General features: G+C 47.6%; 1 protein-coding gene across 1 annotated transcript in view; it reads left to right on the top strand.

Annotated features, from left to right (window-relative positions):
- adamtsl2 (ADAMTS-like 2) overlaps positions 1-22,546 on the top strand; it is a 60,709-nt gene that overhangs the window by 30,315 nt on the left and 7,848 nt on the right. The window contains exons 15-18 of the mRNA XM_056596453.1: positions 1,616-1,829; positions 10,153-10,308; positions 10,697-10,867; positions 21,703-21,879. Of these exons, the coding sequence (XP_056452428.1) occupies positions 1,616-1,829; positions 10,153-10,308; positions 10,697-10,867; positions 21,703-21,879 (718 nt within the window). The remainder of the gene's footprint in view (positions 1-1,615; positions 1,830-10,152; positions 10,309-10,696; positions 10,868-21,702; positions 21,880-22,546) is intronic.

The following is a 22,546-nucleotide window of genomic DNA, read 5'->3' as shown; positions in this document are numbered from 1 at the left end:
CCACGCTGTTGAACGCTGATTGGCTGTCATCACACGAAATTCGCGTCAGTTTAAATATTTCAAGTCAAGCGAATTTGTCACGCCACAAATCCTCATGAACGCGCTCGCCTGTGCACGGCGAAAGTATGCTGTGACAAATCAAAACTTATCGCCGGTTTTCCCTCGCAAAAGAATTGCCCGATACGGCTCACTTTGTATGGGATCCTGTCGCCCCGTTGCGTTTGGTGCGAACGCACACATTTTTATCTTAAAAAAAACGGGGACAGAGTTTTATTTTTATTTTCCCGGGGATAGGCAACCAAAAGCTGTGACTGTCCCCTGAAACCGGGAACGTCTGGACACTCCATCATGGATACTTCCAAGACAAATAATATTCACGTTAAACTTTCAAAGACAGCAACCATACCTACATAGCTCTCATTCTTTACTTTCAGAAACCGGTCGAAAATTGTGAAATTCCCCAACCATTCAGGAGTTACGGTACATAGAAGCTCACGTTAAAAATACTTCAGGTGCTGGTGAATCTTGTCTCTGTGATTTGACGGTAGTTCTGTGGAAGTGGTGTGGGCTACCGTAATGATTAATATACGGGCGCAAGCTCTATTTCTCCGCTTGATAGTTTTTGAACGATCTAGATAGCATAAACGGTTTAGTTACGGGAATGAGGAGTGCGCATGCGCACGAAAGTTCCGGCGCAAATTAGACCCCCCCCCCCCCCCCCCAAAACAGAAACTCCTCAGATCTGCATGAACCACACAAGTGACCCATTTGGCCGTCAAAAAAGTGAGTCTCACTTAAAAAGTGAGCTGTTTGCATCCCTGTGTTATTAGTTGAGTTTTAGTCACAGAATGATATGGTTTGGACTGTTGGAATAAGTGGAGGCTCAGCTTTCATGTAATATATAGTTTGTGAGGGTCCAATTTCATGAAAAAGATCGCTATTGCTGTGCATGTGCACAGTTATGAAACCCAAAACCGTGTTCTTGCATATGACTTTCCTTGGTAATTTGCCTCAATCCAAAGTACTTCCAAACTGCACTCCTCCATCACTACTCCATTTTCCTTCTACCTAAACCGTTCGCGGAGGCGCTGCACTTGCGATGCTAGCTTTGTTGGCTAACCTTTAGCTAACACCTTCGAATCACGGCCAGAGAACGCACTGCGAGTGACAGAAGGCGGGGCTATATTCGCACTGAAGCGATGCGTGTCTGTTAACTTGCTTTCCGAGAGAAGAGAAGACGGCGCGCTGATCAATTGCAAACACTTATATTTTGTGTTATTTTGCGGCAAAAAAGGTTGTTCTGCAGTTTTTAAAAACATTTGAATAAATAGCCTTTATATTAACATCCACCCAAAATCCACTTGCCCGTTCGGGCAACCAGAAATCAATCTCAACTTGCCCAAATATGACTTTTGGTTGCCCCGGGCAAGCGGGCAAACGTTAATGTCGAGGCCTGCTGCATGTTGGTCTATTTATCTGTTGCTCTCTCTGTCTGTCTTTCTACCTCCCGGCCTTTAGTTCTGCTTGTCTCCCTGTCTCCCTGTTAGTCTATCTGGGTGTCTTTCTGTCTGTCTGCCTGTCTCCCTGTACTGAGTGGTACTTCCTGTGTGTCCAGATGGGAGGCCAGCACCTGGAGTGAGTGTTCGCGAACGTGTGGCGAGGGCTTCCAGTTCCGGCTGGTTCGATGCTGGAGGATGCTGTCCCCTGGGCTGGACAGCTCTGTGTACAGCGACCTCTGCACCCTCGCTGAGCTGGAGAGACCCCCGGAGAGACGGCCTTGCAAGAGCCCTGCCTGTGGGGCACAGTGGGAGGTGGCAGAATGGGCAGAGGTACAGCGGTCTCCCAAGGACAAACCCTAGCCCTAACCTTAACCCTAACCCAAACCTTATTACTAATACTAACCCTAACCCTATTACTAATACTAAACCTAACCTTAATCCTAACCCAAACCCTATTATTAATACTTACCCTAACCCAATTGCTAATAATAACCCTAACCCTAACCTTAACCCGAACCCAATTACTAATACTAATACTAAACCTAACCCTACTACTAATACTATACTATTATTAATACCATTCCTCTACCCCTCGTTCTAGCTCTACCACTTGCCCTAGCCCCATCACTAACCTAATCTGACCACCAACTAGTGGCCCTATTTTTGGCCCCAGTCCAAACACTAACCTAATCCCACCACCAACTACAAGCCCTAGTTTTATCTCTAGCCCCAGCAGCATGTAAGCTAGACAACCTGGGGTCTGCAACCCGACCTAGATACATGGTTACAGAGAGCGACAGCAATGTATCATCCACCTAGATGTTGCAACAACTGAAATCTTGTTGTTTACTTTTGAAAAGTTTGTTACACTCCAATAGTATAATGCCGCTTTTCCACCAAACATGTAGCTCGACTCGACTCGACTCGACTCGACACGACTCGACTCGACTCGACACGACTCGACACGGTAGCAGCACGGGTCGTTTTCCACCGCAAATAGTACCTCGTGGACGTGGGCGGGGTCGGCTGTGCGAAAGGGCTGTGACGTATTTTTGTACGCGACGCAAACAACACCTACGCAACCCACACATGGACCGAACCCACATAACAACAATGGAGGACATCGATAACATTACTATTATTAGCTGGCATGTTGAAGAAGTTGAAGAAGTGGAATATGTTGGCTGCGGCACTGCTATGGCTGTTACCAGCATAGTTGCCATGTCGCTCTCGTGACTTCGTCACACTCTCTGGCCAATCAGTGGCCGGCCGTCTGCCGACGTCACCTTTTAGCATCGGCTCAGCCGCTTGGAACCTAGAGCGAGGGGGTACTAGAAAAAGCAGCCACTTCAGGTACCAGATACCATGTTTTCGCGGTGGAAACGCAAAAAATGCGAGCTGAGTCGAGCCGAGTCGAGTCGTGTCGAGCTGGTACCATGCAGTGGAAAAGCGGCATAATACAACACTGGAGTTGTGTTCACCAGTTAGAGGTAAAAAAAAGATGGTGGGTTTTTATTTTGCCATCTATTATCAACAGATTGGGTTGTATAGTTAAGCAATAGATCACGACAGGCTGTGGTATGTGCTCATTATACCACTGTTAAGGGCGTTGTCCGGCCCCGACCCGCAGCGGAGGGCCGGCGACCCCCTTCACAGTGGTATAATGAGCACATGCCACTGACTGAAGTGATCTATTGCTTTTATACAACGGTTACTGTTATGGCGAAACGAAAGTCATAGACACACTACATTTAAAAAGAAACCAAGAAAGTCAAAATAGACGTTTAATTGAAGAATACAAAAAAGTAGTCCCTCCTGGCTGCCGCTATGCATCGACGGTCGCTATGCAACACACTTTAGCGTCCCTCCGAGAGAAGGCTCCGATGGAGCGGTTCGCCGGCAATTTATTCTATGGAGCAGTTCACTCGCCGTGTGCCTAAGCTTTCGTTAGTCTCTCCATCGCCTTGCTCACTCCCGGAGTAACAACATTTACACGCTCTCCATCATCCAACATATGTTTTACTTTGTAACTGTTTCTACTTCCAGGCGCGGAGTGATATGCAAACTTTCACAAAATGATCGGGCGTCATAGCAGTTATGTATACGCTCATTATACAACAGTTGGGAACCAATCAGATCGCTGGATTTAGGTCCCCCGTTGTATAATTAAGCAATAGATCACGACAGGCTGTGGTATATTCTCATTATACCACTGTTAAGGGGCGTTGTCCGGCCCTGACGCGCAGCGGAGGGCCGCCGACCCCCTTCACAGTGGTATAATGAGCGCATACCACTGACTGAAGTGATCTATTGCTTTTATACAATGGTTACTATTATGGCAAAACGAAAGTCATAGACACACTACATTTAAAAAAAAAAAACAAGAAAGTCAAAGTAGCTGTTTTATTAAAGAATACAAAAAAGTAGTCCCTCCTGGCTGCCTTCAAAATGCACGACGGTTGCTATGCAACACACTTTAGCGGGCAATTTATCCTATGGAGCAGTTCACTCGCTGTGTGCCTAAGCTTTCGTTAGTCTCTCCATAGCCTTGCTCACTCCCGGAGTAACAACATTTACACCCTCTCCATCATTCAACATATTTTTTACTTTGTAACTGTTTCTACTTCCAGGCGCGGAGTGATATGCAAACTTTCACAAAATGATTGGGCGTCATAGCAGTTATGTATACGCTCATTATACAACAGTTAGGAACCAATCAGATCGCTGGATTTAAGCCACCTGTTGTATAATTGGTTGATAAATCACCATATGCTGTATGTTTGTTGTCCTGGAAATTTGCATATTTGTTTCACAAAGATATAAATTGAAAGTTGCAGGTAACATTGTTACCTGCAATTTGCGCCTCAGACAAACTGTGCAGAAGCATTGCGCTCACTGAAAATGTCAACTATGCACCAATCAACGTCGGCACCGCCCACATTTCCCACGGCACTTTGTATATAATGCGGCGCATTCCGCCTCTCATCCTCCACGCTATTCTTTCAGCATTTGGAGGGTACAGCAGGTGGGAAACTAGACGGCTACGCCTACAATCATAGAACTAGATTTATAATATCATAACTATCGTTCTATTTCATGTAGGTCTACGCCGTCTAGGGTTTGCCTTATGGGCTAAGGCGAAAGCTGCGAGCGGAGCCCAAACAATTTCATTTAATTTCATTTTCATTTATTTATTTATTTAAAGGACAGTGCACATTGATCAACATTTCTGTAAATGTGCTAATTTTCAACATTGTCGGACCGCAGTCAAAATCTTAAGTCACCAGGGCACATCAGACTAAAAAAAGCCAAGGATGTGCAAAACACAACTGATTAATAAAAAAAGAATTCCTCCTAGATCAAGCAAGGCGAAGATATAAGAAAAAAGTGAGTCTGTAAAAACTATGGCTCAATCTGTGCTTCATGGAATCCATGAGAAGGAAAAGAAAAACCAGCGTAATACGGTTTCTATTAGGTCAGCTACCACTGGGGGCGGAGCTATGGAGTCCCAACTTTCCAATAAGGAACTTCTCTCGTCCGTTTCTTATTTGAAAAAACGGCGGGAATGCTATACTGGCAGACAAATCCAACTCGTCAACTGGCGAGCCAATAGGAACCCCTCTAGTACATTTTTCATTTGACAAAGGGCGGGAGAAAAATACTGGCAGTCAAATCCAACTCGCCAGCTGGCGAGAGGATATTGACGATGCCGCAAAAAGAACATGCCTATATTCTGAAGCCGTAGAAGGGGCCCCGGACTCCAACACAGAGTGGCCGAGTGAGCCCCTGGACATGTCTAACATGTAAAAACTGACAAAGGGAGTGCTATACTGGCAGACAAATCCAACTCGTCAACTGGCGAGCCAATAGGTACCCCTCTAGTACATTTTTCATTTGACAAAGGGCGGGAGAAAAATACTGGAAGTCAAATCCAACTCGCCAGCTGGCGAGAGGATATTGACGATGCCCCAAAAAGAACATGCCTATATTCTTAAGCCGTAGAAGGGGCCCCGGACTCCAACACAGAGTGGCCGAGTGAGCCCCTGGACATGTCTAACTAAAAAACAGACAAAGGAACTGGGGGAAGACCAAGACGCAGCCGCACAGATGTTTTCCACCGAAACGCCTCTTTGTAGAGCCATTGAAGCGGCCACGCCCCGTGTCGAGTGAGCTTTAACGCCCAACGGTGGCGCTAAGCCCTGCCCAGAGTAGGCTAAGCACACACCCTCACATATCCAGCGAGAAAACCGCTGTTTGGAGAGAGCGCGGCCTCTGCCAGTGTCGCTATAACACACAAACAAGTGTTGTGTGGAGCAGAACGCGGCCGAGCATTTCACGTACATATCCAGCGCCCGCACCGGGCACAGGAGATGCAACTCCGCCTCCACCTCACTAGAATGAGATGGGGGGAGAAAAGCCTTAAGCACAATATCTCTCGACCGGAAAGAACTTTTAATATTCTTTGGGAGGAATGCAGGATTAGGTCTGAGCAGCACAAAGGAGCTGTCCTCGTTAAGCAACAAGCAGCTTGGGCTGACTAACTCACTGGCCCGCTTGGCAGAACCCAAAGCCAATAAGAGCCCCCAGGGCATCCAAAGGGCCTGAGACAGAGGCTCGAAAGGGTCCCTGGAAAACCCCCGCAACACAGTGGGGAGATCCCAGCGTGGTGTAGGCACGCGCGAAACAGGCCTAACACATCTAGCCCCACACAAGAATCTCTTGACTAGTGGATGGCTGAAGATCAGTCTACCATCACAGCCTGCTTGGCCAGCCGAAAGGGCTGACACATAGACCTTGATAGTGGAGAAGGCCAAACCTTTCTCCAATAAGTACTACAGAAACGCAAGCACGCTTCCCACCTCGCATTGAGATGGGACAGCGTGGTTCCTGTCACACCAATTAGAGAAAGCGCCCCACTTTGCCGCATAGAGGGAAGAAGTAGAAGGTGCAAGAGCACTCAGGATAGTGTTGATAAGTGCTTCAGGCAAACCTTTGCCCTGCAGGATGAACCTCTCAGGAGCCAAACCAACAGCCGTCCCGAAACATCGGGCGGGCGGGTGCACTGTCCTGTGAGCCTGTGAAAGCGCATCCAATCTGAACGGTACCGGCCACGGCGCCGTCCAAGAGAGCGCCGCTAGCTCTGGAAACCACAGAGCTGAGCGGTTCTCCGGAGCCACTATAATGAGGGACAATCTCTCCTGTCTGACCCGTTCCAGAATAGGAAGGATCAGCTGGAGTGGGGGAAATGCATACAAGAGAGCCCGCGGCCAAGGTGTGTGTGCCAACGCATCTACCCCTAACGGGGGAAGATCCCGAGGTGAGAGAGAACCACCACCTGCAGTGTGTGTTCTCCCTGGACGCGAACAGGTCCACCTGAGCCGTCCCGAACCTCTGCCAGATCAGTCTGACAATGTCGGGATGTAACCGCCACTCGTCTTGGCGAGGACCGCCGGGAGACATGAGGTCCGCCCCGAAGTTCTGGGCGCCCGCGATATGCAGGGCTCTTAGACTGAGGAGATACTGATGAGCCCAAAGCCAGAGCTCGACCGCCTTTTGGTGGAGAGTAGAGGAGCGCACTCCCCCCTGTCTGTTTATGTATGCCGCCACCGACACGCTGTCTGTCCTGATCAGAACGTGGCGGCTACATACCAGGTGAAAGAAATGTAACAGCACTTTCCTCACAGTGGCGATTTCCAACAAATTTATGTGTGCTGTGTGCGTGAGCCACTCGCCTCCGACTGAGTGTGAGAGGCACGTTCCTCCCAAACCCGTCAACGAGGCGTCTGTGAAGACCACTACGTAGGACGTCACTCTGCCCAGGGGAACACCCCTGAGAAGGGCGGGGAGGGTTTCTGAATATTCCAGGTCTGGTGGCACCCTGAGCTTGTGTAGCATGGGGTCCAACCGTTGGCGAGTAAACCATCGATGGAGTCTGTGCATAAAGAGCAGACCCAGGGGAACCACGGGATGGGCAGCTGCCATCCGCCCTAACAGGCGCATGGTGGACAGTGCGGTCAACTTTCTGCGAACGCGAAAGCTGGAGAGTGCCAACAGGATGGCGTCTCGTCAAGGAGGCGAGAGCATCACTGTCATGGTGGCTGAATCTAGGCAAAGCCCAAAGTAGACTATCTGCCGGCTGGGGAGCTGGGAGCTCTTTTCCCAGTTGATGGCAAAACCCAGGAAGGGGAGAGATGGTTTATCACCGTCATGGTGTCCCTTCTTGCAGCTTCTTCTTCAGAGCAGCGCTCTGATAGTGAAAATTCTGAATTTCCTCACGGCAACAAATTTGTTGAACATGCAAAGATCTAGAATAAGTCTCTTCTCCCCTGACTTCTTGGAAACCAGGCAGTAGCGGGAGTAAAACCCTAGGTGTGAACCGTGGGGGGGAACGGTAGTGATGGCCCCTTTCTCCAAGAGACGGGCCACCTCTGCTGCCAGAGCCGTGCTTGCCGCTGGGTGGTAGACGTTACAGAGTCAGTCGCTGTACACGCAGCGAGCTGTCTAGACGTCGCGCTTATGTCCGCTGAACAGGCAGCGAGACGTCTAGCAGCTGCACTCGTGCCCGATGAACGAGCAACGAGTTGTCTAGCCGCCGCGCTAGGATTGCCGCGTTGTCCGCTAGCTGTGACCACAACATGCAGACCCGTCTTCTCACCTTCCACAGACTGTAGGAGGGAGATAGAGGGGGTAATGTGGGGAACTAGGAGACTGGATACAAGCGTCCGTATCTATGGGCTTGTGTAACGAGTCTCCAGTCTGCCCACAAAGCTCAAAGGGACGCCGCTTATTTGAAGCAGGTGAACCAGAGATTATGTAAACACGCTGCTCGGCCGGCACCCTACAGCCACCAGACTATGGGGGGAAAGATGCAGCCTAGCGGAATGCACAACAAGTATTGGATGCAGTTTGCCTAAGGAATATCGCTCTCTAGGAAGTATGTACTGCCGTTCGGCCAAACAGTCTTTATTATGAAAAGAAAAACTGGGAGCCAGCTTGAGGTGCTTCTGGCTCGGCTGTGCTGCTCTCCCCGGCTGCGGCTCTTGCGGCGGCTGCTGCGGCGGCTGCTGCGGCGGCGGCTGCGGCGGGGGCTGCGGCATCAGGGTTGGAGGCAGCCCCCTGGAGCGTTGGGACCGGGCTCGACCCTGCTTCTTTGAAGCCTGCTGGTGGGAGGAGCCCGTGAGAATCTCCCCGAACCGGGGCCCTACAGCCACCAGACTGAGGGGGGAAAGATGCAGCCTAGAGGAATGCACAACATGTGTTGGATGCAGTTTGCCTAAGGAATATCGCTCTCTAGGAAGTATGTACTGCCGTTCGGCCAAACAGTCTTTATTATGGAAAGAAAAACTGGGAGCCAGCTTGAGGTGCTTCTGGCTCGGCTGTGCTGCTCTCCCCGGCTGCGGCTGCTGCGGCGGCTGCTGCGGCGGCGGCTGCGGCGGGGGCTGCGGCATCGGGGTTGGAGGCAACCCCCTGGAGCGTTGGGACCGGGCTCGACCTGGCTTCTTTGAGGCCTGCTGGTGGGAGGAGCCCCTGAGAATCTCCCCGAACCGGGGCCCAAATAGTCCATCCGGAGCTAATGGGCCCTGGAGGCTGGCCCGCTCTCGTTCGGGCACCGCAGTGTGGAAGAGCCATATGGCCCTTTGGATCATGGTCGTCCAGGCCATATGCCGGCCGGCCGAAGCGGCTATCGGCTGGCATAGCTGGAGGATGGCGCTGGAGAAGCGGGAAACTGCCAGCCATCTTGCGGCTTCCTCCGGGCCGTAAGCCTCCCTGCCAGCCATCAAGGAGACCAGGTCAGAGGAGAGCAGGGCAAGGTTGTTGACCGCCGCCGCAGATTGTGAGGCACAGACGAACATTCTGTCCGTTAGACCGATATCTGCTATCTGCTTCTGGAGGCGGTCGGGGGGCAGCGGCTTCTCGTTAGGACGCCATCCGGCGCCCTGACAGAGAAGAGCTGCTAGGGGAGGGATCTCCCTCGCCTGAGTATCAGCCCACCACTCCATGTTCTTGAAGTCAGTGAAGGCCTGCTGAACAGGTGGGAACAGGGGGCACTGGGTAGCCCGCCGAGAGGAAGACAGGGTGCGAAAGCACTCGCCCTGTGTTCAGCGCCGAGGCATCTGAAACATGCCAGGTGCCCGTCTCCCGGCGCCAGGGAAGCGGGACAGGAAGCACAATGAGGCCCTGAAAAGGGCCCAGATCTTAAGGAAGTGGCCCTGAAAAGGGCCGTTGGTCTGTCGCCTCGCCCACGCCGCTGCCAAGGGTTCTTGAAGCTTAGAAGTCATGCTGTTGATCAGTACAATGCTGAAAGAAAAGGGAGGAAGAGCGGCGGTATGTGCCGCATTATATACACGGTACCCTGGGAAATGTGGGCGGTGCCCAAGTTGATTGGTGCATAGTTGAAAATGTCAGTGCGCGCAATCACGCGCACGCGACAAGCCCATAAGTCGAAGCCTAGACGGCGTAGCCTACATGAAATAGAACCTAATCATACCACTATAAACATAGCCTTATAATAGCCCTAATATTAACCTATCCCTACCACTATTCCTTCACCAATCAAACCATTAAACCTAACCCTACTACTAGCAGTAGACCTTAGCAGGTACTGTACAATCAGCCAAGTGGTGACTGGTGTTTTTCTTTGGTTTTGGTCCAGTGTCCCGCCAAGTGTGGCCACCGGGCCAAAGTCGACCGAGAGGTCCGTTGTTCTTACGAGGACGGACCATGCGACCCCACGACCAAACCCCCCCACACCAAGAACTGCACAGGACCGCCCTGTGAGCGTCAGTGGACCATGTCTGAATGGGGACCCGTAAGTACTTTTAAGAAAATCCTTGAGGAAGCCTGGAAGTCGAGCATTTCATTAGTGTCTGCTGCTGACTATTAAGTTAAAATGTAATTTAACCTGAATTATCTGAAACCATGTTTGTTGGTGTTTGGCTTAACAGATACACATGTACTCGATTTTTGGTGTCACTGAAATGGTTATTACCAGATGTCCGGTGTAACTGCCACGTTACCAGAGGTCTGGTGTAGCAGCCATGTTACCAGAGGTCTGGTGTAGCAGCCATGTTACCAGATGTCTGCTGTAACAGCCATGTTACCATGTTTGGTGTAACAGCCGCATGTTACCATGTTTGGTTTAACAACCACATGTTACCATGTTGTGTGTACTAGTGTTAAGTATTTTTGTCCTCCAGTGTTCAGGGTCGTGTGGTCAAGGCAGGATGACCCGCCACGTGTACTGCAAGACTCCGCAGGGTCGCGTGGTGCCCGAGGCCCAGTGCTCCCAGGAAGACAAGCCCCTTGCAGTGCACCCTTGTGGGGAGAGGGATTGCAGACCTCACTGGCTCAACCAGGACTGGGACAGGGTGAGGATGATGACTTCTCATACATAGGGTTGTATCAATCTGATGCAAAACTAGACAAGTAGGATTAAATGCCCCAACTGTCTACCTTTTGTGCATCTGAGGCATTTCCTGCAAAATACCGGAGGCCTTTTCTGCACACCTCACTGCACGCTTTCTCTGGTACGGAGGCTCTCTGGGCTCTCTCCTAGTTTCTGGCTTTTCCAATTGCTAGAGTAGCTTAAAACTGAATTTCTCTCTAAGGGGATCAATAAATGAAATAAAGGGAATAAAAATGTGTTTGTGTAAAATATCACAGTTATTTGATCTATTAGCTGCTATATTTATGATTAGAGTGTTTCATTATTCATATTTTCATCAGAATTATTTATTTGAGTTGGAGCTAATCACCTCTTTTGATAAAACTCTCAAATGAGTCCATTTGTATCAGGAACAGCAGTTTGGATACTTTCTGTTGCACCAGAGATGATTGGTTAACACTTTATTTGAAACGTTATGAACATGTCATAAACGTTCATGACTTCGGTCATTAAGTATCATTTGGTTGTTGTTATGACAAGTTTACATTGTTTGGGTTGTCTTGATTATGACTAGTTGACAATAATCAAAGTGATATTACCAGAAGTTGTCTTGGTCATGACAAGTTCACATTCATCAAAGTGACGCTACCAGAAGTTGTCTTGATCATGACAAGTTGACATTAATAAAAGTGACATTACCAGAAATTATCTTGGTCATGACAAGTTGACATTACATTTGTTTGGGATGTCTTTATAATGACAAATTGACATTAACCAGGATGGAATTACCAGAGGATGTCTCTGTCTTATCAACTTGACAAACAGAAAATGCACCTCTTTGGTATGCGCTGTGCGGAAGAAGGACTGGACCACAATGGAGGCTGGCTGTTTAGATCTGCATGAGCAAAAAGAAAAGTGTCACTGAGCATCTAGCACCCCATACATAGGTCAGCATTCCCCTCTTCAGTGAGGTTAGCGCAGGCCGCTAATATATAGAAATATATATTCAACAAAAAAATATGAAAATAAATATATACTTAATGCAATTTGCTGCATTCCCACAAGCGTAAATATGACCAGCATTGATATTACATATAGAACAGATAAAACATTCATACCCGCGCCGCATGAGCCAAAAGAAAAGTGTCACTGAGCATCTAGTGGCGCATTTCCATCGGCGGGTCGGTTCGGTGAGCAAAGGTGCGGGACGGATCGAGTTTTTCACTGTCAAAATTGGGCGTGACCCGGACTGAACCGTATTAAGCCATACTCGTTTTGAAGTAGGCCTGCTCCTCTGCTCGGGTACTGAGACACCTGAAAGGGTGCTGGTGGCAAATTCGAGCTACACACGCCGTCTGTTGATTGGGCGACAGAATCGCACTTCCGTGCGACAGGGGATAATAACAAACAAACACATTACCCGCGAGGTATTTCTGGACAACAGCGAAAGCTTCGTTTATTGATGAAAATGTTGCTCAAAAGTTTTCCGTCCATCTTGGACGTCCTACATTGTTGCGCTTTATTCATTGTGCGCATTCTTCTTTTTCCTTGGATTTATTAGCAGGCTACACTGTGTCGGGCTGAGGTCCCGATTACTACTTAGCCACCGTGGCTATCGCCTTACGGCTTAAACCCCGCCCTACCATAAGATAAGATAAGATAGTCCTTTATTAATCCCCCTTGGGAGAAATTCACAGGTGACCAGCAGTACAGTGGGAAAAGAGAAGAGCGAAAAAACAGTATATATACAATACATTTACTAATTGAAAATAAAATTATAGTACAAAACTATTTTAATAAGATAAAGTTAAGATAAAACAAACATACTATATACATGTAACTCTCCGTTTGTAGGTGACCTGTGTGTTAAGTAAATAAATAAGTACGATGAAATATGAGGTATAATATAAATATAAGTATAAATATAAATGTGCCAAATGTGCAGGGACCCTGAAGTAATCGAAAAATTTAGTAAATAAATAACAAATACCAAGGTTAACAATAGGTGCAGTCCTTAGGTGTGCGGTTTAGTCCTTAAACAGGTCTGGATAAAGGAGCTGTTGGGACTTTGGGGACGTTGGGAGCGGGGGGTTGAGGTGTTATAAAGTCTGATAGCTGATGGGTTGAAAGAGCCCCCCAAGCGCTTTGAGGCACGTGGCTGAGAGAGTCTGTGGCTGAATGTGCTCCTGAGTTGCCTCAGCTCAGCGTAGAGAGGGTGAGAGGGATTGTCCATGATCGCCCGCAGCTTCCCACCACAGAGCTCGCCTTCCTCACCAGCTTATTCATCTTGCTGGCACCACCGCTCCCGATGCCTCCTCCCCAGCACACTACAGCAAAGAAGGTGGCACTGGCTACCACAGACTGGTAGAACATCTGTAGTAGCCTAGTGCACACCTTGAAAGACCTGAGCCTCCTCAGGAAGAACAGCCTACTCTGTCCCTTCCTGTAGAGGGCCTCAGTGTTGTCTGACCAGTCTAATTTATTGTTCAGGTGCACCCCAAGGAACTTGTAGGTGTCCACCATCTCCACCTCCTCCCCGTTTATGGAAACAGGTATTGGGGTGCTCTTCCTGCGCCGGAAGTCCACCACCAGCTCCTTGGTTTTCCCGGTGTTGAGCTGAAGGTGGTTCCCGTCACACCATCCCACAAAGTTCTCAACTAGTTCCCTATACTCTTCCTCCCTATTGTCTGTGATGCATCCAACAATGGAGGAGTCATCAGAGAACTTCTGCAGATGGCATGCTCGGGAGTTGTAGCAGAAATCCGAGGTGTAGAGGGAGAACAAAAACGGTGAAAGTACAGTTCCCTGGGGTGTGCCGGTGTTGCTGGTCACCACGTCTGACAAGCAGTGTCGCAGCCTGACATACTGCGGCCTGTCCGTGAGGTAGTTTGAAATCCATGCCACCATGTCAGGATCCACCTTCATCACTTGGAGCTTCTCCACCAGCCGGACTGGCTGGACGGTGTCGAAAGCACTGGAGAAGTCGAAGAACATGATCCTAACCATGCTCTGCGGCCTCTCCAAGTGTGTGTAAGCTCTGTGAAGCAGGCAGATGATGGCGTCCTCCACGCCGATGTCGGTCTGGTACGCAAACTGCAGTGGGTCCAGGCAGTCACGCACCAAGGGCCTGAGGTGCTCCAGGACCATCCTCTCGAAGATTTTCATGACGTGTGACGTTAGAGCCACAGGTCTGAAGTCTTTTGGAGCGCTGGGTCGTCCCTTCTTCGGGACAGGGACTACGCAGGATGTCTTCCAGAGTGTTGGCACCTTTTTCAACCTCAGGGAGAGGCCGAAAAGATGCGTGAACACTCCTGCCAGCTGCTCTGCACAAATCTTGAGCACCCTCGGGCTGATGTCGTCCGGTCCTCTGGCCTTGTATGTCCTGATCCTGGTGAGCTGCCGTCTCACGTAGCTGCTGTTGATGATGGGGTTTGTTGTTGCTGGGGTCACTGGGATAGTTGGGGGTGTGATGAGGGAATGACTGATCCCTGGGCTTGACATTGGTCCAGCCACCTTAGAATTGTGGAAAGGTAGAGAGAGAGAGGGTGGTGCTGGGAGGGGAGGTGCAAAAGCTGCCATCCCCGGGTCTTGTGGTATAGCAGAGAGATGAGTAGTGCAGGAGGGGGAGGGGGGTGTTGGTCTGGCCCCAGTTGGTGAGTCAAATCTGTTAAAAAACAGGTTTAGCTCGTCGGCCCGTTCCTTTGTCCCTTCCTGTGATCCTCCAGCATTTTTCATGCCAGTGATGGTTCTCAACCCCACCCACACCTCTCGGGGGTTGTTCTGCTGCAGCTTCCCCTCTATTTTGTTCTTGTAGCAGTCTTTAGCCCTCCTCAGTTCCCTCCTCAGCTCTCTCTGTATTTCTCTCTGTGTGTCCTTATTGTCTCCTGCCATGAAGGCTCTCCTCTTCCGGTTCAACAGGACTTTGATGTCCCTGTTGATCCAGGGTTTGCTGTTGGGGAAGCAGCGAACCTTCTTGGTGGGGACAACACTCTCCTCACAGAACTTTATATAGTCTGTGACGCATTGAGTGAGACCCTCAATATCGTCGCCGTAGTCTTCCTGAAACATCTCCCAGTCTGTTGTCCTGTAGCACTCCATCAGGGCCTCCTCAGCCTCCACAGACCACTGCTGTACAGTCCTGGTGGTGATTGGCTGTCTCCTCACAAGAGGTTTGTATATAGGAGACAGTTGTATCAAGCAGTGGTCTGATTTACCCAGGGGGGGGAGAGCTGTTGCACTGTATGCCTCCTTAACATTGGCATACTGTAAGTCCAATGTCTTATCCCCTCTGGTGCTGCAGGTCACATACTGAGTGAAGTCAGTCAGTGTCTTTGAGATGTTAACATGGTTGAAGTCTCCATTCACTATAATGAGAGCGTTGGGATGCCGAGTTTGCAGGTCTGCGACGGTGGAGTGAATGACGTCACAAGCCCGCCCCGCAACAGCTGACGGTGGAGTGTAAACAACAACAATATGACAGCCGAGAACTCACGGGGCAGATAGTAAGGTCTCAGTCCCACAGCCAACAGCTCAACATCAGGCGAGCACGTGATTTCCTTCGTAGTAACATGTCCAGGGTTGCACCATTTGGAGTTAACAAAGACGGCCAGTCCACCACCCGACTTCTTACCGCTCTGTTTGTCTCTGTCCGCCCGAACTAGCGTGAAGCCGGCTAGTTCCACAGAGCAATCTGGTATCTTCCCGTTCAGCCATGTCTCCGTCAGGCACAACACACTGCATTCCCGGTATTCGCGCTGTCCGGTAATGAGGGCTGATAGTTCGTCCGTCTTGTTGGGCAGTGAGCGTACATTCCCCATGACGACCGAGGGAAGACGGGGCTTGTATCTCCACCTCCTCTCCGACTTCTTGTTCCTCACCATGGCTCCTGCTCTGGTCCCACGCCGCCTTAACTTCAACTCCCTCGGGATCCCCTTCGGGCACACCACTGGTTGATCCCGGTGCTGGAGGAGCTCGTCTCTGGAATAGACGTTGGCCCTGTGTTGTTGTTGTTTGGTGGTCGCGGTGATCGTCACATTGTTGCACATTGTTGTTGTTGCACAACCGTTTAAGAGCCCTATTGATTTATAATTTATCTCAAGAATTAAACCTACGTATTAAAGGTTGGGTACGGAATTCGCTTTTTTGGCCATTTTTGCAAAATTACTTGAAATCCTTATCATAACCCGCTTACAGCCACTGAGTCAGAAGTACTGACATGAAAATTAAACTTGTCAATCATCTGTGAAACGGGCAGGGCTCGAAAAAATCTAGCCAATCATTTGGATTGCCACCTCGTTGCATTGGACAGTAAGTACGTCAATCAAACGGTCGTACTGCACTCCCCCTCCCCCGCGCGCGACCCCTTCGTGCAGTACTCGTGACCCAGAGCTCGTGACCCAGAGCAAGCTCCTGTTTGTTGTTATCCTGCGGTATCTACTGGAACTAGTTAATCCACATTTGGACCTAGCAGTAGAAGACAATTTCCATGGCAGACAAGACGCCACCATCCCCACCACCACCACCACCACCACCAGCAAAGAGAAGGAAAACTCTTTTTCAGAGAGTAATTGATAATAAAAACGCTGAAAGAGAAAAACTGAAATCAAGAATAATCCTAGGCGCTGCTTTTGAACGTTGGCGGCAACTGAAGGACGAGAAGGGTCTAAAAACCGATGCTTGTGTGGCGGTTGACCTAGTTTCAAAGTTTATACCGTTTATACTCGGTAATACTGGTGTTGAGACGAGTGTATTATTCGGTGTGAAAATGTCCACACCGCGGCAACCCTAGTGAAAACCAGGACTTCCAATACAATTATATGAAACAAACATACATTTTCTAAAAATAGTAATGATTTATGTGACCGTTTAATGTTTATAACATCTGGTGCAACCATAGCCGCGAGAACGTATTCTCAGCAGGGGGTGCTGGGAAAAAAAAACCCGGCCTGCACTAGACTCGCAACTCGTCACATTGATAAAAAAGATATATAGCAGCGCAGCTCAATTACACCAGTGCATGCGCGCACAGTTGAAAATCGATCGTTGTGTTCACTTCCTTCACACCATGGTTCACATCCAGCTGCTCACAGAACAAGTTTAGCGCACCACCGCTACCCTCACACTTTTTCATATAACCTTTTTTCAGCACTAGGACATATGAGCATTAAATAAATGCTGCGTCTCAACATGCCTTGGACAGCAGCGAGGATGACTCGCTTTGCCACGGGCCGAAACAGTTCGGAGCGACCACAGCCAGAGCGAACACAGCGGGGCAGAGGAGTGTCAGGAAGTCTCTGGTGTACACATCAGTACGGCCTATTTGCACTACTGTTTAGTGGCAATGCAGTGTTTTATTCTATGCCTTTTTATTTTCGTATATTATTTCAATTAATACAATTTATTTATTCATGAAATCAAGATCTGGGGCCGTATTCACAAAGGATCTTAGGGCTAAAAGTAGGTCCTAACTGGCGAATTTAGGAGTAACTCCTAAAAATAATGGGCGTGTCACTCTTAAATTTAGGACTCCTAACTTTTTTCACTAAGAGCAATTCACAAAGTATTTTAGGACTAAAAGTAGCACCTAAGTCTAGGAGAGCTTAAAAGTCCTCAAGAGGACTCCTAACTCAGTAAGACCTATTCACAAAGAATCTTAAAATGCCTGCGAGACGAAATGTTAGGGTATTCAACTTATTGTGGAGTTAATGAGCGATGCAATAACATCCCCGACTAACAGGAATAATCTGTTTAGTCCCGAAATAAAATGTTATAAAAATTATAAATTATAAAAAAATATATATAACTTATAAAAAATAAAAATAATTGCGCCATCAAAAGACGAGGACGTGTTCGTCAATAGGAAGAAAGTGCATTCCATCAACACGCAGGTTGTTTTTGATGCAAATTTTAACATAGCCTACTGGATGTTGTTGCAAAGTGGCCTGGATCTTCAGCTACCCATGATTCGCGCATTTTAATGGTGAGCGGTCTGAGGCAGCTTTTTGAGATGTAGGAGTTGGGTGTCACTTGCTGGGTGACAGTGACTATCCATGCAAGACGTGGCTCTAGACACCCTACCTTAATCCACAACCGGGAGCACAGTTAAAGTGTAACATGTAAGTGATTACGCAGATTACGCTTAGTCCTATGCGTAAAACACATCGTATTGGCTCTTTGCGAGCACACAAACATACACGAAATGTTGGTGAGAGAGGAATTGGGGAGATGAAACGTCGGTTTCATGTCCTCCACGGCGAAATACGCCTCACCCCAGAGAGGGCAAGCACAGTAATCACTGTACCATTCTACACAACCTTTGCAAGCGGAGGAACATTCCACAGCCAGACGATGATGATGATGATGATGATGATGACGATCAACATTACAAGGAATTTGGCCGTGTGGAACCGAGTGGACTGGCATTTAGGGATCACTTTGAAAACACATTTTAGGTAAACACCTTGGCACAAATCAGTCAACACTTGGGTAGTTCGTAACATTTATTTTCTTTTAGATTTTACGTATTTTTATTGTTTGCTTTCTCTCTCTCTTGAACGTGCAGGCTACAACGTCATTATCGTGGTCTGCACAAAATTGTCATCATGCGTGTATTCTGCTAACTGCACTATAACTACTTAATAGGAATTCATTTCTAGCTTAGGCTATTTCCTTGTTTTTCGGTGATTCAGTGGGCTCGTCTGAACAACCAATCACCGAACTGACCGCTTCTAAACTCGTGCACGAGAATTGACGTAATCCATAGCAACGGCGCGTCACTCTTAGTTCACTCTTTGTGATTTATCCTTAGTAAGAGTAGGTCTCAGCGGCTTTGTGAATAACTTTTAAGAAAAAACTCCTACGTAAAATGTTTTAGCGCGAGTTAGGAGCACTCCTAGCGGTAAGATAAAATGCTTTGTGAATACGGCCCCTGGTCTTCAAATCTTTTTTCCAAATATAGGTCGTATTACAATGGGGTTTGTGTTTATATTCGGACCAATACGGTACAGCGGACGCTCACATGACGTTAAGCATTTCCTGGTGCATAATGTGACGCTTCAGAACCTAAAATCCCGTTTCTCCCCATTGATACGACAACACATAACCGGCGTTTTCAGAAATCTCCACTTTGGCCGGAGTTTTTAGAAATGATCGTTTTCTGTGATAAGACAGGGCCTCGGACAGGGGGTGTTGCAGCACCCCCAAAACCCCTACTTCCCGCGGTACTGGGTGCAATTTACAGCTGAATGTAGTGCCATGTTGTTAAACGAAAACCTACGCTAGCCTGGCTCGCTCTCGCGCATCTCTGTTCGCGCTCGTGCATGATTGCGCGTCCAGGTACTTGGAATGGGTGGAGTCAGAGTCAGCGTTGAAGGAGAGGGGGTAGGACCATTTGAGTTGTGTATTTTCAAAATCTGCTGGCGTTTCGCAAATCGCGTACCCAACCTTTAACAAAGCCTAGAGTTGAAGTTCTAAAAAGTATATCTAGATAACAATTTTTTAAATAAAAAGGAAATAGGAAAAGGGGGTCGGGAGCTGCTGTATCGGGCTGCCACTCGCTGCGGCGCCATGGTAACCAGAAGCAGTGTTTCCTCTACATGCACGTGTTTTAAAGAGCTTTTCTCTTTAAAATACGAATCTTATATTATTTTGCGCTACGCAAAATAATATGAGATTCCGTCCGCTGGGTTTACACTTCATATCCAGGTCAATTCACACACTTCACACACACACACACGCAGAGTAGAGGAGAGCTCAGTCTTATCTCTTTAAAAAACGAATGTTATTTTGCGCTACGGACGCTTCATATCAAGATCAATTCACCCACCTGAGTAAACTATTTAAACTGAGAGGAGAGGAGAGCTCCGTCTTCTCCTTAGAAAGAAATGTTATTTTGCTCCCCGGACACTTCATATCCAGGTCAATTCACATACCTGTGAGTAAAACATATAAACGGAGAGGAAATTCTGCAAAATTGGAAAATAAACTGGCAAATTCTGAGTTTGCGGTTCAATAGATCATCAGTGAAAAATTGTTGTGACACAATTGACACCTCTAGCTAAATATAGTAACTGTAGAGTTAGGTAATTGTAACTCGGAAATAAGTGGGGAGAGAGGTTTCCAGGGTGTGCTCTTGAAGCATGACTTTTTTCAAGTGCCTGTTTACAACCTCCCCCGCCTAACCACCAGGAGGCGACATCACATCCTGTGTCCTATAAACCCATTAACACTACAGTAACCTTGAGAACCAGCTACAACATTGTTTTCATCCAAACAAGCCGTCTTTACCGAACAGTGAATTGCATTGGCTTCTATGAGCTGTAGGCTTTCAGCTGCGAGCTTAGGGACCGTCTGCAAAGTGCAAACTTCAAAACGACCACAATGGTAAAATTTCAATAGTGTCGCCATCATTGACTGTAGAGTCCAAAAACTTGTTCCAAAGAGGTATGGCCTCTTTATGGTCCTACTTCTTATTTTTGAGGATTTTTTATTTAGCAACAATTTCAATAGCGTCGCAATTATTGACTCTAGAGCCCCAAAACTCGTTTCATAGAGGCATGGCTTCTTTATGGTCCTGCTACAACCTTTAGTTTTGAAAAATATATATTTTCTCATTTTAAAGGATTTTTTATTTAGGAACAATTTCAATAGCGTTGCCATTATTGACTAGCCTGGCTCCGCCCGCCTCAGTACTATCGCTCAATTTTAATTTCCCTTCAGTACTACCTCTGGGTCTGCGGTATGTTAGTGGGTTTTCTCCGTTCAAATTTTGTTCGTCCAATCAGAAAACAGGGAGTGGCTGAGAACAATGACGTTAAAGTCAGGTCTCGTTGACGGACATCTTCACGCAGGGTGTTTGGTTTGTTTACAGCCTGCGTGCAACGTGATTCCCGGCCAAGCGTTAGCGATTGGTTATGGCAGGTCCAGAGTGGCACTGGGCAGATCCAATAGTTTTAGACTTCAACAGACACCCGCCTTCAAGTGAGTTAACGTCAGTCAATTGAGTGGGTCCAGAGTCTCTCTGTGAAAATGAAATGAAGTACGAGAGTCTGGTAGGACCAGGGCCAATTATTGACTAGAGCCCCAAAACGTTTTCCATGTAGGCATCGGCTCTTTATGGTCTTACTCCAACCTTTAGCTTTGAAAAATATATCTCTAATTATTTTTAAGGAATTTCTTTTTTGCAAAAATCTCCTACATTTCTTTTAGAAACAATTTCAGTAGCGTCGCCATTATTGACTCTAGAGCCCCAAAACTTGTTCAATAGAGGTATGGCCTCTTTATGGTCCTACTACAACCTTTGTGATGGGGAGAGGGGAGGGAGTGGGAAGATGCATTGGTTGGAGGCACAGACCTTTTCGATTGTTGTAGTATTTGTGTTATGTGATTTTACTGTATAGGGTGGTTGTTGATATAATATATTTTTTGTTAAATAAATGTAAATAATTGTTTTAAAGATTATACTTGTATGTTCAATCTCTCCGTATTTCCCCTGCTCATTACTGTGCACAAATGTACTATATACACCCTTATGGTGCTGGACACAGAGAAACCTCCCGGCAGGGTGCGCTTTGCAAGCACATAAAATAAATTGCGAGCGGAAAAAACAACAACAGACACCCGCCGGTTCATAACGTTTATGACAAGGTCATGACGGTGTCATGTCATAGTTATGACAGTGTCAATTCACTCTTAGGTAGACAACTTCAAAAAAGTGTTACCGATGATGGATAGTGTACAATTTCTCTCTCTCTCTCTCTCTCTCTCTCTCTCTCTCTCTCTCTCTCTCTCTCTCTCTCTCTCTCTCTCTTCATCTCTCAGTGTAACACAACATGTGGTCGTGGGGTGAAGAGACGCGTGGTGCTTTGCGCCGGCATCACAAGCGGAAAGTTCCAGATGTTTGAAGACGAGGCGTGCAGCGACAGCGAGAAGCCGGAGGAGGAGGACACCTGTTTTGAGAGGCCATGTTTCAAATGGTACACTACTCCTTGGTCGGAGGTAAGACCAACTCATAAGCTCAATGTTCCCCAGAGTTTCCGGACCTTTCTGGGTTTATTACCCAATTTAGATGAAGTACCATAACTTCTGTCATCTTCCCCATGCTTAATTGGAACGCTAGCAACAGCCGGTCAGTAATAGCCATATTGTAGTGAACCTATGCACACGCGCAAAGCTAAGTGATTTATTGTAATAAGGAGTGAATACTTTTTCAATGGCACATACCCAGACGCGGATTAACACACAGGCTCCCCTAGGCTGCTGCCTAGGGGCCGGGTTTGCAAGGGGCCCTGGATTGGCCAGACTATTTTAATTTTTTCTTAAAATAAAATAAAAACGTGACCCCTATTGTCCCTTAACAAGAATCATTAACAAAATTGGCAGCTGATTGGGTAGATGTGTTGACCATGTCATGTAGCCAGGTTCATAAAGTCAGTTTTATTGTAAAATAATCTGTCACGACTACTAGATAGCATAGCGACAACATTTCTTAAAAAAATGTGATTGTTGAGCGAAATAAGTAAATGATTTTTGTATGGCTTTGTTTTATTTGAGACACGTACATTTTTTTCTCTGTAAGGATGTTGTGATTATTGGTCGCAGTTGCTATTGCAAATTCATACTTGCTTCTGTTGCAGTGCTGTTTTTCTAAAGGGCGTCTCAATGC

Source organism: Gadus chalcogrammus, chromosome 8 (genome assembly GCF_026213295.1).
Source record: "Gadus chalcogrammus isolate NIFS_2021 chromosome 8, NIFS_Gcha_1.0, whole genome shotgun sequence".
Classification (NCBI taxonomy): domain Eukaryota; kingdom Metazoa; phylum Chordata; class Actinopteri; order Gadiformes; family Gadidae; genus Gadus; species Gadus chalcogrammus.
Note: the sequence above shows the minus strand (reverse complement) of the source record. Positions and strands in the feature narration are given on the sequence as shown.